The sequence below is a fragment of the Neophocaena asiaeorientalis genome, unplaced genomic scaffold (genome assembly GCF_003031525.2).
Source record: "Neophocaena asiaeorientalis asiaeorientalis breed wild unplaced genomic scaffold, Neophocaena_asiaeorientalis_V1.1 scaffold576, whole genome shotgun sequence".
NCBI classification, from domain to species: domain Eukaryota; kingdom Metazoa; phylum Chordata; class Mammalia; order Artiodactyla; family Phocoenidae; genus Neophocaena; species Neophocaena asiaeorientalis.
The window spans coordinates 355,351-369,472 of NW_020173973.1; the positions used below are offsets into that span (position 1 = coordinate 355,351).

Sequence of the window (14,122 nt, forward strand, 5' to 3'; positions counted from 1 at the left end):
CATTTTAGGGTGCTACAACAAATGCAAGGAACTACTTCTCATCTTGAACAAACTCTTCCAGGAATACCAAAAGACAGAACACTCCTCAGTTCATTTTATGAGGCTTGCCTATTCTTGAAACTAAATCAAACATGGAAAGGGCAAAAAAGAAAAAAAAAAAATTCACCAATACAAAGTACGGCTTAGTTAATTAGCAAAGATGTTTAGATAGTCTTATGTTCAAAACCAGCTGAGTAATCAACCCCCCACCTCCCAGTCCTCAGATATCCCTCAGTAAAACCTTGCGCTAAATGCTCATGACCACGGTGCACAGTCCATTTAGGTACCTTCTTGGAGAAACAGAGGCACTGAGACATTGGCACTTCTTTCCTTCCTGCTGGGGGGCTAAGACAGAACACGTGTGCGTTTGAAGCAGCACCCCAGGCGGCAGGATGCTGACGGCCTCGACGTGGGCCGTGGCTGTCGGGATCTGAACGTGGAGACTCTGGCGACAGGGGTGGTGACGCAGGACGATGCAGCCAGGGAGCCGGGGGCCAGTCCTCCGTCAGCCGGGACAGCTCTCGGAAAGAAAAGGTGGTTCAGCTTCAGGCTGCATGACTGGATCTGTGTCCTGGCTCTCACAGCCACAGGGCCCCGCGCGTGGCCCCTTTCCCCGCACCCACCCAGCCGCTCCCTGCGCTTTATACCTCTGCCCCTGGTAGAAAGGCAGACCCGCCCAGAACTCAGCCCTCGTTCCTGCAGGGGAAAACTTGTACTAATATTTTTAAATCAAGTAGACAAACAGGTGTTGTCATTGCTTTATTACTCATAGTTTGCAAGCAATATTATATATAAAAGTCATTTTTAAAACAACCGGGTTTGCTAGAAAGGTGTCTTTTTTTTTTTTTTCTTTGCTCTGTGGGTTTCCGCACCATTCATACTTGGAGCCTGTTACATTAAATGTATCATTTATGCAGGCACTGGGCAAAAATGTAAGAAACTTTGAGTTTTCTACTCATACCCACCCCAAAATAAATCCTACCCCTTCTCTACTATATGGGTTATTAACATTAAAAACACTAGGAAAATACACATCCATCTCGCTTTCTGTAAGTCCTTTTTCTCTATTTTTAATGACCAAGATGTTGGCTTGGTTATGAATTCAAAAGTGCTCCCAAAGTTCTTGATGATGATTCATAGAGAAACCTGAAACACAGAGAAAGAATTAGCTACAGAAAAATGTGACTGAAGTATGCAAATTTACATTTTCACAGAATAAATCTAAAAATGGTTTGGAACAGAATACACTTAAAGAGAAAACTGAAGTAATCGCTGTTTCTCAAAGGTAAATGGAGTAATAAGAATCGCCATCGGCAGAAACCTTAGCGCGACACACGGCACACAGACAGAGCCATCCATGACCGGAGGCGTCCTCTGTCCCCAAGGAACACGAACAGAAGACCCTCTCGGTGAAACGTGCTCACCTGGCCGTGCTTCCTCTTTCACTCACAAGGACTCTCCTCTAGGAGACACACGGCAGGCTCACGGGTATGGCCGGGCGCCCCCTTTTCCCACGCCCACAATCGCTAGCTCGTCTCCCTCCTTCGCGAGATCACAAGGTAAACGACAACCATTAACCCCCATGATGCACTGCTGCGACCATGCTTGCTCACTTCCTGCACACACACCTCACTTTCTCGTCCCATCCCCTGCACACCTGTCCCCAGGCGAGACTGGCTAGGCAGCCCGTCACCCACTCCCCTTCCTTCTCCATCCCCCGAGCTCCCCTCAGAGGGTGTGTGGGCCAGCCAACCTCTGAATTCCTGCCAAGACAAACCTCAACCTTTATCCCAAACGGCCTCTCAGCTTGATTCACTCTTCAGCCTGGAGCTGTTATGGGCACTCGGGTCTGCCCGTGTCCTGCCCTGTCCAGTATCAACACAAGCATGGGGTAACTTTACATTTTCTAGTAGCCACGTTCAAAGAGATGAAAAGAATGGGTGAAATTCGTCTTAAGACAGTTGGCCCTTGAATGACGCAGGGGTTTGGGGCGACGCGACCCTCCGCAAAGTTGAAAATCTGTGGATAACTTAGTCAGCCCTCTGAGAACGCAGCTCTTCCATATCCGCGGTTCTGCATCCACAGATTCACCCAACTACGACTGTGCAGTCCTGGGCCATTTACTATGGAAAATGTCTGCATTTAAGTGGATCCACATAGTTCAGACCTCTGCTGTCCAAGAGTCAACAGTGTATTTTATTTAACCCCACACACCGAAATAAGTCAACCTGTAACCAACACAAAAACATCACCAACGTATCTCACAGCCCTTCTGCACACCAGCCGCAGAGCCTGTGGGTCCTCACACCTGGGCCACATCTCGAGTCACACTCACTTGTTCCACTCGTCACAAGGAGCCCCGTAGGAGCCAACACAGATCTAGAAAAGTTTTCATATTTTTCTCTTTGTCTCAAAATTCAGGAATTTTATTCAGACTTATGCGTGATTTTTTTCATCAGTCCCATCTAAACTTCAGTTAAAGAAACAACAACAACAAAAAATGAATCTTTAAAATTGCATATCTCTTTGGCCCCAGGAAATCCTCTCCCGTCGGCGGTTGGATCGCTGCTTCCCTGGGTCTCTCCCTGGTCTGCTTCCCCCAGGACCCTCATCGGTGCCTGTCCTGCTCGGGGGCACCCTCCACGGTGACCTTCTGGACCACTTGGGAGCTGAGGCTCCAGTGCCTCAGCAACGTTTCCAACTCAAGGGTTTTTAGTTCCAGATCATTCTTTTGGGCTACGATTGATTTTTCTTTGAAGACTCTTGTCATTAAGTGTCTGGCTGGCCCAGCACTGCTGCTTTACTAACGGTTGTCCTATTTGTCTCTCACCGCTCCACCGCTGCACGTGTGCAGTCATTTTTGTCTGCGCCCCACAGACGTCTCAGGCTGAGCAGAGACGGCAGATGGTGGGAAGCACGAAGCCTACGGAAGCCGCCCCATCAGCAGCGAGCAGCTGTCTGCATCCGGAGAAACACCAGGAGACTCGGATGCCCCCCATCCCTTCCGGCCTCCTGGCATCAGTGCCCAACGGCACCACCCTCCTGCATCAACTCTTCGAGAGCTATAGGCTAGGACGCTTGCAAGGGCCAACACGCCAGCCAGGCCCCAGCTCCCTGGTGGCCAGAGGTGGGGAGCACTGTCCCACCCAGGAGACGAGACAGAGGGACACAGGACACGGTAAGTCACCAACGCCCCACAATCTAAGCCTTATTTTTAATCACTCGAAAATATTGTCTCCTTATGTAAGAATTTTTAAACCCTTAAAGAAAAATGTTAGGTTACCTTGGCAAAATGACTTATTAAATTACTATAGGGTAATCAGCCTCTCATGCTGGCCTAAGTCCAGTCTGAGACTCTGGTCACCTCTGAACCGAGCACCAGGCCAGTTCTGAGCTTCCGGGCATCCTGACTTCTCCTTCCAAGGCCAGAAACCAAGGCTGAGAGGCAAAGCAACCTGCCTGGGACCCCAGCATCAGCAAAGGTACGGTGGGTGCAAACCAGGCCTCTGACTACCCCACGGGGCTCGGATACCAACAAGCTCTTCTGCTCTCCTGTGAATTCAGTCATTCTCCTATTACCTGGGGAGAGGGCTGGATACACTGTATAGACCAGAGGAATCAGAATTATTAAGGGGCAAAATAAATGAGCATACAATTTCAGAGCTGGAAGGGACAGTGGCAGCCCTGGTCCAGGGTCCCCCATGTCGCCCACTGAGCTCTGACTCCCCACGACCCGCCCACCTCCAGCTCCTACGGCCCAAGGCCGGCCATGCTCCTGGCTGGAGACGCCAACACAGGAGAGGCACAAAATCAGCCTTCCGAGAAAAACAATCGGTAAGATAAGCAACGTATGTTTTCTAATTAAAGAAGGGTTTTATTTACGAGTAGTTTTTAATTATCCACACCAAGGTCCCTAGGTTTTGATGCATGCTTCTAAATGAGCTACAAAAAGCATCCAGCCTCGAATTCATTTTTTTAAAAAGACTATGAAAGTTACATACAGTGGAATAAGGTGATATTACGTATCAATACTTGATAATAAAAAAGAGGCCACTGTTTCAGGGAATACTCCTTTGCTTCAAGTCTAATCACAAGGTTTAACGTTGGGGACGCACATACACCACCAAAGCTGCCAAAACACAGTTAATGCTGGTAATTAACTTGCTTATAACATGATTCCAGTTCACTTAGTGGGAAAAATTCACGATATAACACAAACCTTAAGGCATAATCTCTAATTATAGTGCTACTCGTATACGACGTATGAAAGTAATAAAGGTGACATCCTTTGACACTTAAGTGCATGAGTGCGTTGGTGAACGCATGCTGCTGCCCCTGAGAAAACAGTCCAGTTTACACAATTTACAGAACTTACGGAGCACTATGCCAGGTGACGCACTGAAAGTGCAATGAGACAGCACCCAACAGGCCAGCCAACAAAATACTAGCCCTGCTGCAGAGAAAGCTAGTGTATTTGTTAAGAAAACATCCACTTCTAAATTAATGCCCCGCTTCCTAAAATATTCATTGGACCAAAGGGTCCCAAGAGTCTTAAAGATGCAGACTTGCCTTAACGTCTCTATGCCAACAAAAATAAATAATATTCTAAAATAGTCTTAAATCTTAACTGCTTATCTTCCATTAGATTGATTTTTTTGTTTCATCAATTTTTTTAAGTTCTTTTTTTTTATTTTCCAGACACTGGTTTTTGTACAGTGTGCTTCTTGCATATTTAAGTAAGAAGCCAATATTTCAGTCTCTACCTATTTACTTTTTTAGGATGTTTCCTCCTTAAAGGCAAGAACTGTTTCTTGCCATCTGTGTATCAGCTTAGCACAGAAAACTGCATAGTTGTAGAAACAATGAAGAAACAAAATATTACATGCCCTGCATTTAATTTCTATGAATATCCTTTTCTTTTCCATGGAGTAAGTTCTGAACTTCTAAGGCCTTTTTTTCTATCAGCGTAACTAACACAATTCAAGTACTCGCCTTGAACCTCTGTACAAGTGCAAACGTCCCTCTTTCCTTACACCCTCAGAGCAGTTCATACCATTCTTTTCCAAAAAACTATCCTTACAGATGGTATTTCTAACAGAGAAATCTTGTAAAATGCTTGCATTTCTGAGGTTATGACCATGTCCCATGACAATAACCTATCATTTACCTAGTTTGTAATTCTGACGACCTTATTTAGTATTTGCACTGCACTGTGTTTTCAGAAACATACAAACACTCCTCAGTTTCCTCCAAATTAGAAGCTCACTTCCCTCTTCCTCCCATACCTAGAAATTAAACAAGTTCATAACCCTAGAGTCTGTTGGGTTTCTCCCTCAAAGACCCTTCCTAAACTGCATAGGAAATAGGCAACAGTCTCTGCAGTAAAGCCTGTAATTGAACGCGCGTCCTTGGCTCGCAGACGAGCAAGCCCCGCTCCAGGGCCCCGCTGGGGCTCATGAGGCACAGCACCAGCCCTAGCAGCAGGGGCGCCAGAGGGCTGCCCACAAGGTCCAGCCTTCTCCGGGGGGTGCAAGCAGCAGAGGCAGCACCCAGGCCCCACAGGGCGGCTGCCTGACCCGCGGTGGGGCTCATGGGCTCAGCAGCTCCCCTGGCACCTCCCTATGGACGGGCCCCACCCCCCGGAGACCAGATGGCCAGCGGTCCCCCCAGAAGGCCTGAGGACTTCTCCATCCCGGAGAGGCTCAGCCTGGGGTGTGCGTCCTCCCTAGGGGTAGTGCTGGGGGAGCTGCTGAGCCCATGAGGGTGAGCCCACCCTTTACAGTTCGCTGTGACCCTCACGAGCCCCCAGTCCGTTGCACCAGTGCCCCTGATGGGAGCTCCTGACTTGGAGCTTACACTGTCCCGTCACCGTGGGGTTTCGGCCTCCTGACTAAAACACCACGAACGCTCCAGAGATGCTCACTGAAGGAGGCTGGGGAGCCATCTTCATACCTGACAAAATGGCTTTTACAGAGCAAAGCATTACTGGAGAAGAAGCGGGACCCCTCATAAAAATAAAAGGGTCAATCCAATCAAGAAGATATAATAGTTCTAAAATCATATGCTCCTAATATCAGGATTACAAAATATATAAAGGAAAACCCCTCTGTCAAAAATGGACAGATCCAGCAGGCAGAAAATTAGTAAGGACAAGCTGAACTCAACACCATCAACCAAGAGGATACAACTGACATTTACAGATTCCTTCACCCTACAATAGCACAATGCACATTCTTCTCAAGCTCCTGTGGAACATTCACCAAGATAGATCACATATTAGGCCATAAAACACACCTTAATACATTTAAAAGAATAGAAACCCATACAATGTCTTCTCTCAGACATTAAACTAGAGATGAATAACAAAAAAATAACTGGAAAATTGAGAGATTAAATAACACACTTCTAAAGAATACATGCAGCAAAGAAGAAATCTCAAGAGAAATTTAAAAATATTTTTAACTAAACGGAAATGAAAACATAACATCAAAATTTGTGCCATGCAGCAAAAGCAGTGCTTAGAGAGTAATTTATAGCACTGACTATTAGAAAAGAAGAAACATCTAAAAATCAGTAATCTAGGCTTCCGGAAACCAGAAAAAAAGAAAAAAAAGAGCAAATTAAATCCAAAGCAGGCCAAAGAAAAGAAATAATAAAAATTAGAGCAGAAAGCAAAAAAAAAGAAATGAAAAACAGAAATCAATGGAGAAAATCAATGAAACAAAAAGCTGGTTCTTTTAAAAGATCAATAAAACCAATAAGCCTCTAGCCGGGCTGGAAAAAAAAAAAAGAGGACACAAATTACTAATATGAGAAATGAGAGAGAGTACATAACTACAGATCCCATGGACATTAAAAAAAAGACAATTAAGGAATACTATACCCACAAAGTTGACAGCCTAGATGAAATGGACCAAATCCTTGAAAGGCACAATCTGCCAAAACTAACTCAAGAAGAAATAGACAATCTGAATAGGCATCTATTAAAAAAATTGAGTCAGTAATTAATAACCTTCTAAAAGTAGAAAGCACCAGACCCAGACGGATTCACTGGTGAATTCTAACCAAATATTTGAGAAAGAAGCTATACCAATTCTTTACAGTCTCTTTCAGACGATAGAAGGGAAGGAATACTTCCTAAGTCATTCTATGAGGCCAGCAATTCCCTAGTCGCAAAGCCAGACAAAGACATTACAAGAAAAGATAACTTCAGAACAATCTCACTCATGAGCATAGATGCAAAAAGTACTTAATAAAATATTAGCAAATTATGGGCTTCCCTGGTGGCGCAGTGGTTGAGAGTCCGCCTGCTGATGCAGGGGACACGGGTTCGTGCCCTGGTCTGGGAGGATCCCACATGCCGCAGAGCGGCCAGGCCCGTGAGCCATGGCCCCTGAGCCTGCGCGTCCAGAGCCTATGCTCTGCTTATATATATATATATATATAAGCAAATTAAACCCAACAGTGTATTAAAAAATTATACACCATGACCGAGTGGGATTTATCCCAGGTATGCAAGGCTGGTTCAACATCTGAAAATCAACTAACGTAACCTACCACATCAACAGGCTAAAGAAGAAAAATCCTATGACCTTGTCAGTAGATGCAGAAAAAGCATTTGACAAGATCCAACACCCACTATGATAAGAACTATCTGTAAATTAGGAATAGAGGGGAACTTCCTCAACTTGATAAAGAACATCTACAGCTAACATTGGGCTTAATGGTGAGAAATGGGAAGCTTTCCCACTAAGATCACGTACAAGACAAGTATGTCCTTTCACCACTCCTTTTCAATATCGTACCAGAAGCCCTAGCTAATGCAATAAGACAAGGAAAGAAAGGTATACAGATTGGTAAGGAAGAGATAAAACTGTCTTTGTTCATAAGTTAGCAATTTAGGATTTTGAAAGCCTTTCTCCAAAGGAGAAAGTAGCTATGGAAAGTGGCTTATTTCCCAGGCATATGTAAAACGAATTACCTGGTTCAAAGCTCTGTAACAGTTAACTGTATGGTGTTCAGAAAACAGCAGGAAAAACACTGCTTCTGTGGCTGGTCTGAGAGTCAAACACAATTCAGAAAAGAGTCTACAGGAAATTGCACAGCATGTCAAAAACATTATACAGCAGGAAAAACACCTGGCTGGAAAAATAGCCCAATGAATACATTCTTAGACAGCAGTCCCTGCAGCAGCAACAAGCTACCTGGAAAGTAGAAAACAGTGCACATTTCTTCAGTCTCTGGAGGGACCTTTCCCATTCCCAACATGGATACTTGTAAACTGGTAATTATAACCCAGGAATGAATGTTCATGGTTTCAAAAATACAGCAAACCACCAAATATAATCCGTCTAGGTTTAAAACCATATAGAATGACGGGACTTCCCTGGTGGTCCAGTGGATAAGAATCCGCCTTCCAATGCAGAGGCCGCGGGTTCGATCCCTGGTCAGGGAACTAAGACCCCACATGCCATGGAGCAACTAAGCCCATGCATGCACCACAACTACTGAGCCCACGCACTCTGAAGCCCATGCACCACAACTAGAGAGAGGCCCACAAGGAAAGATCCCATGTGCCTCAACTAAGATCCGACACAGCCAAAAATAAATAAATAATAAATAATAAATAAAACAAAATAAAGCCATATAGAATGAGTTTGTATGCCCTTCCTTTTCTAGGGCAGAATCTTGCAAGTGACAGTTTTGTTTTTGTTTTTAAAGACAGAATGAGGAAGTAATTAAAACATATGCTCAAGGGGTCTTGCCAACAGAAACACTTCTATCCCTTCAATCCCCAGTTTTCTACCTGGCTGTAACTAGCAGCAATGAAAACGTGTTCTAAAATATACCTAAGGAATAACTAGCAGTGTTCAGATAATCACACCTGGTGGGTATCTAGTGCTTTACCTTTCCAAGCTATCCTCTTCCAAAGTAATTTCCATGAATGCCTTTAGTTTTCTGTGAACAGTAGCTGCAACACCCTTCACTTTTGAACTCTTATGTTTACCTGTTAAAGACAGAAAAATATTGAACACAACTACACAAAAAGCACACAGACTCTCAATGCAGGTTCAACTTCAGTAAGACAGAGCCTCCTACCCTCCCCTCTGAGTCAGTGCATATATTGACCTGCAGAACAGTAATGATCCCTTTAAAGGGATGTTAGAAGATCCGATGAGTGATTACAAAGCACCTCATTGGCTCTGAGGTAGTTCCCAAGGCCGTGATCCCATGAGTTCTGTCCATGCCATGAGACTCGATGATCACCAACACCTTCAACAGTAACGGAACTAACACATCTCAGAGTCATCATCTGTTTGACAAATGTTTAAGTACCTATTAAGTACACGGTGGTCATCTGCACCCCAACCTCCATCCTCACACCCTCCACGTGGAGAACGTCCCTCTTCCTGCAGATGTCTCCCCAGGAGACACTGCCTCAGGCAAGTCTTTCCTGATGCTTGGCCTGGGTCAAACTAGTTACAAATTCCTGTCATGAATCTATAGCCATACTATGCATTCATGCTTATGGGGAGAGCTTGTTTTGAGAGGATCACTCCATGAATAATATCTTAGAAAATCATTTCAACATTAGTAAAACTGGTCCAAAAATATAGAAACTTAATAGTAGTCCATCTGCAGGGACATTACCATATTTTACACTTAGGTAAGCATTTCCTAGGTATCTCCAATTATTTTTCCAATACTATTTCAACTGGCTGGGATACCCAGAATAGGCACAGTTAAAGTTAAGCAAAACACAGATACATTAAATATTAATACCAAAACACACCATCATTAGCAAAAATGAATTCAGATTTTTAAATGTACGTGACAAAGGTAATAAATGACAAATCAATAGAAATTCAGTCTAAGGCACAGAGAGGGAGACGTAATGGGTCCAGTGGGAAAGTGGACAGGAGCTGCATTAAGAAGCTACCATTATTCAAGCTGGTACAGGGCAGCTACACAGCAGATGCCCAGGCAGATGGCACACGTGTAGCGCGTGGAGAGCTTGGGGGAAAGTGCCGTGAGAGCCTAACTAGCAGGGGATTCACTCCCAAACATTCCACAACAGTTCTGTGTAAGATGCACCCAGCAATGTCCCAGACGATACCATAGAAAATTTAACCAACCTTTATTAATAACCAAGATAATGTGCATAACAGCTGTGAGGCACACGATGCCTTCAATATCCTCAGAAATCACACATGCCTTCAATTCATCTAAAAATGACCTGCAAAAACGTAAAAAAACAACTGAAATTACTCTATAGTATATCTTAATACTTTATAGAAAGACAAATATAGCCAAGATTCATCAACCACCATGAATTCTAGTTTTCAGCTAACATGGCAAGTTGACTAAACTCTCCCCATACTCTTCGCTGTAAGCATGCCAAATCATACAGGTGAGACGCTAAAATCAGAGGGCGTTGCTAGAAAGAGAAGAGGGTTGCTCTGGTTAGTGAATAAAGCCACTCTGCATACTCGTAATGCCCACAAAAAAGATTTGATATGCTATTGAAAGATAATTCATAGCTGTTAAAAACAATGCTTTTTGAAGTTTTCAAGGAACATATGTACTATTAAAATTCCACAGGTGTCAGGTATCTGCAAAACTATCCCTTTTGTAGCCCACCAGTCCTGCATGTGCCACAAGAAACCCTAGAAGCAGGTCAGGTGACACATGGCATGGAGAAATGAGTAACAGCTGTGTGCCGAATGAAAACCACATGGAATTTACCCAAGTCGTATTTTGAAAGTGTCCATTGTAGGAAGTATTTCAGTGACATTAAAATTTTAAATGTTCCCCTCTAAATGAACTGTAGTTATGATAAAGCATAACCAGAGACTATTTGGATGAATATATCTTTCAGAAAGTTAGAATTTCACTTTGTATAAGTATAATGCTAATATTTTTAATCTCTGATAAAATGAGAGAAAATTGTATGGGAATGTTTTCTCTTAGGAAAAAAATGCACTTTTGACAAATGGTGAGAGTAAAAGGAATAGAGCTAAAGTTACTGAGAGCTTACAGCCACGACAGGATTAAGAGAACAGCAAAGAAAAAGGGATTACCTGACTACGTTCGGAGATTTTATTATTATTCCTATTAAACACCTTGAAAATGGTGGAAGGGCTGAAAGACCCTCTGGGGGAGTAAGCTCTTTGGTATCAGAAACCTAAAAAAAAACAAAGTCAAGTCAGTAACATGAATTGAGACTGAGATTGCATAGATCACTCATTTTACACTTCCCTGGGTTTCTTCCAAACTTGAGAAAGGCTTTCCAGAAACTCAAAACAATGATTTTTATTAATTGCTGCAATGCCTACCATAATTACGATTAACCTATTACTATACACAGTGGTGTCAATCAACTGGAGAGAAGAGAAAAGACACTCAACAAGCCTTCTGTGGAACACCCTTTAATTCAATTACCTTCTGTAAACAACGTGTTTCTACACTAAGCAAACAACTCGTTACTCTCATTAGTCCAGATCAGGTTTTCTCAACTCGAACTTTTTCTATAAAGTAGTAAAATAGTAAATATTTAAAGAGTAAATATTTTCGGCTTTGTGGGCAAAACGATCTCTGCCACAATTACTCAATTCTGCTATTATAGCACAAAGCAGCCATAGAAAAAAGGTAAATAAATGGGCTTGGTCATGTTCCAATATGAGTTTGTTTGTTTGTTTGTTTTTTTCCCAAAATAAGTTTATTTACAAAAACAGACAGTGGGCCACGATGGCCCACAGGCCATTGACGGATTCATCGTCGTCAGCTGCGTAGCCTACTCACAGGCCTGAATAACTTCCAGTTCTCGGGCTGTGTATAGTCCAGGAATCACGCTCCCAAACCAAAATGACCTCTCTTCAAGCTTTCAGGAGGGCCTTAAATGTTATTAATGTCTCAGAATTTCGTCAACTCTTTTTATATTTGTGATTTTATAATACAAAATTTATACAAATTATATGTTTGCATTTGTATATTTCAATGATATCTCCTATCAGATTTCAGCTTTTCATACTGAGAAAACGCCTCATTATTTAACTATCTTAAGGCATTCTTCCATGCCCTCACTCGCTACCACCAGGATTCCATGCCGTGAAAGAGTGGTTTTTGTTGTGACCTGAATTACCATCCTGATTATGTCAATCTTGAACCAAGTAGGCTAATCATATAAAATAGGCTACTGCTAGGAAAACGGCCAGTCCTTTATAGAGCGGGGGCAAACAACCTATCTGTTTAAACTGATATCAGAGGTTCAAATTTCCTATGCGTAAAAGAAAAAGAAAAGTAAGGCTTATGTACAGCAAGGCAGTCAGAGACGTGAGCTATTCCAGAAACAGAGCCCAAGAGTACTCGTGCACCCTGCTCGCCACTGACCAGTGCCACTTCTGCCTGTCAGGAGAGGGGATTCTTAAGAAATGTATCAACTCGCTTAAGCCTCTAAAATATGGCAAAAAGAAGTATTCAAGATGCAAGGAGCAGCTTGGTTTTAATGAAGAACGACAACATCCTTAGCATGGTTCCCCCCATGGTCACGTGATTCTAAACACAAACCAGCCACGGAACTGTGTGGTGAAGCTGCGGGAGAAGCAGACCTCCCGCTATACCTGAGTTCTGAAAAAATACTTGGAACAGCATAAAAATGTGCTGCCAGCAGAAAACAGCCTCTTGAATAGTCAAAACAAGACACAGCAGTTTCAGGACAACACACTTCACCTTTCGGAGCCGGTGACTTATCTCGACCACGGACGCGGCAATCAGAGTGGAGAGCACGCCCCGGTGGACAGGCGTGTCCACGTGCCAGGACTGCACGGTGCTGATAAACTCATGAAGAGGGGTCTGAACAGAATGAAGGAGCTACGAAAAACACATCAGTCACTGTTAGTGCTGAGAAAACCACTTTCAAGAATGAGGCCTCCTCCTGCGGTCCCCCGGGGGCCCGGGGCCCGTTTCGTCTGCCCACCCTCACTGCCGCACCTGCCTCTGCAGCTGATGGGAGCCATGACCAGAAGGCAACACACAGGACTGAAGCCCGCCAGGAAGGACCTTTATGACACTCTTACCCCAGAGCAAAGAAAAATCCCCAAGAATAGGAGTGTCAATAACATTAATAAAGTTTTCGAAAGGAGAGGTGAAGAAACATCACTGACATTAAGGGGAGACCCCACTATGAGGCCATGTGCTCTGAACGAAGCTGTACAGACAATGGTGAGAAAAGAAAAATATTTTGGCACAAATTCTGTAAATAGATCACAGACACTTGAACCAACTCATCAAAAACAGGACTATTTCAAATTAACTCAAATATGAGCTAGGCTACAGAAAATATGGCCAATAACCTTCAATTACCTCTACCAGCTAAAAAACAAAGGATAAAATTGAAAGTGTCAATAGCTCATGAACATCCTCCCATTTAAGCATTTTTTAAATCTTTACTACTAAGAGCTGGGCACTCACAAGCTACTGTATTCATTCTCTGCTTCTGTCCTGCTGGGCAGAGGAGCTCTCGGGTCGCTGGCCTACTGACCTGAACACGTCAACACTGTCCCCAGACTGGTGGCCGGAGGTGGGCCCCTGGCCTCCCTCGCCTCCTGCCCCAGAGCGTGCCACCCCAGGGAGAGGGCTGGCAGCACCAGCTGAAGGTGGCACCTGGCAGCCACTTCCTGCCTGTGTGGCACCTCTCCCCACCCGATAGCCCCAGCGTGTGAGCAGGCCTGGCTCCGCGCACCCTGGTCCACCAGGTGGGCGCTGTCCCTCTAGTCCCTCTGCCCCGCCCTGGGGAGGCTCCAGTACCTGCAAGCCTTCTTCTGGTTGCTTCCTGAAGCTCCGCGCCATACATTCCAACATCTGCTGAAATACCTTCTGCACCAAATCGAACAGTGCTGAGACCTCTTCCTCTGAATCTGCTTTCTGCGTCAAGGAGCTTCTGGTTACCTCCTTCAGAATGCCAAGAAGTAATGAAACATAAAAGAATCCCTTCACTGGAAAGAAAGTTGAAAAAAATCAGTTATTTAATCACACAATTTAGTTGAAATTATTATATTTTTTTCACTTAACACATGTATATTAC

At 43.9% G+C, this 14,122-nt stretch overlaps 1 protein-coding gene across 3 annotated transcripts in view; it reads right to left on the minus strand.

The window, feature by feature from the left end:
• Positions 1-788: 788 nt before the first annotated feature.
• NCAPG2 (non-SMC condensin II complex subunit G2) overlaps positions 789-14,122 on the minus strand; it is a 60,675-nt gene continuing 47,341 nt past the window's right edge. For all 3 annotated transcript variants that reach the window (XM_024753184.1, XM_024753186.1, XM_024753185.1), the window contains 6 exons: positions 13,846-14,033; positions 12,769-12,909; positions 11,121-11,224; positions 10,176-10,276; positions 8,947-9,046; positions 789-1,185 (listed from right to left, as the gene is read on the minus strand). In XM_024753184.1, the coding sequence (XP_024608952.1) occupies positions 1,134-1,185; positions 8,947-9,046; positions 10,176-10,276; positions 11,121-11,224; positions 12,769-12,909; positions 13,846-14,033 (686 nt within the window). In that variant the 3' untranslated portion in view covers positions 789-1,133. The remainder of the gene's footprint in view (positions 1,186-8,946; positions 9,047-10,175; positions 10,277-11,120; positions 11,225-12,768; positions 12,910-13,845; positions 14,034-14,122) is intronic.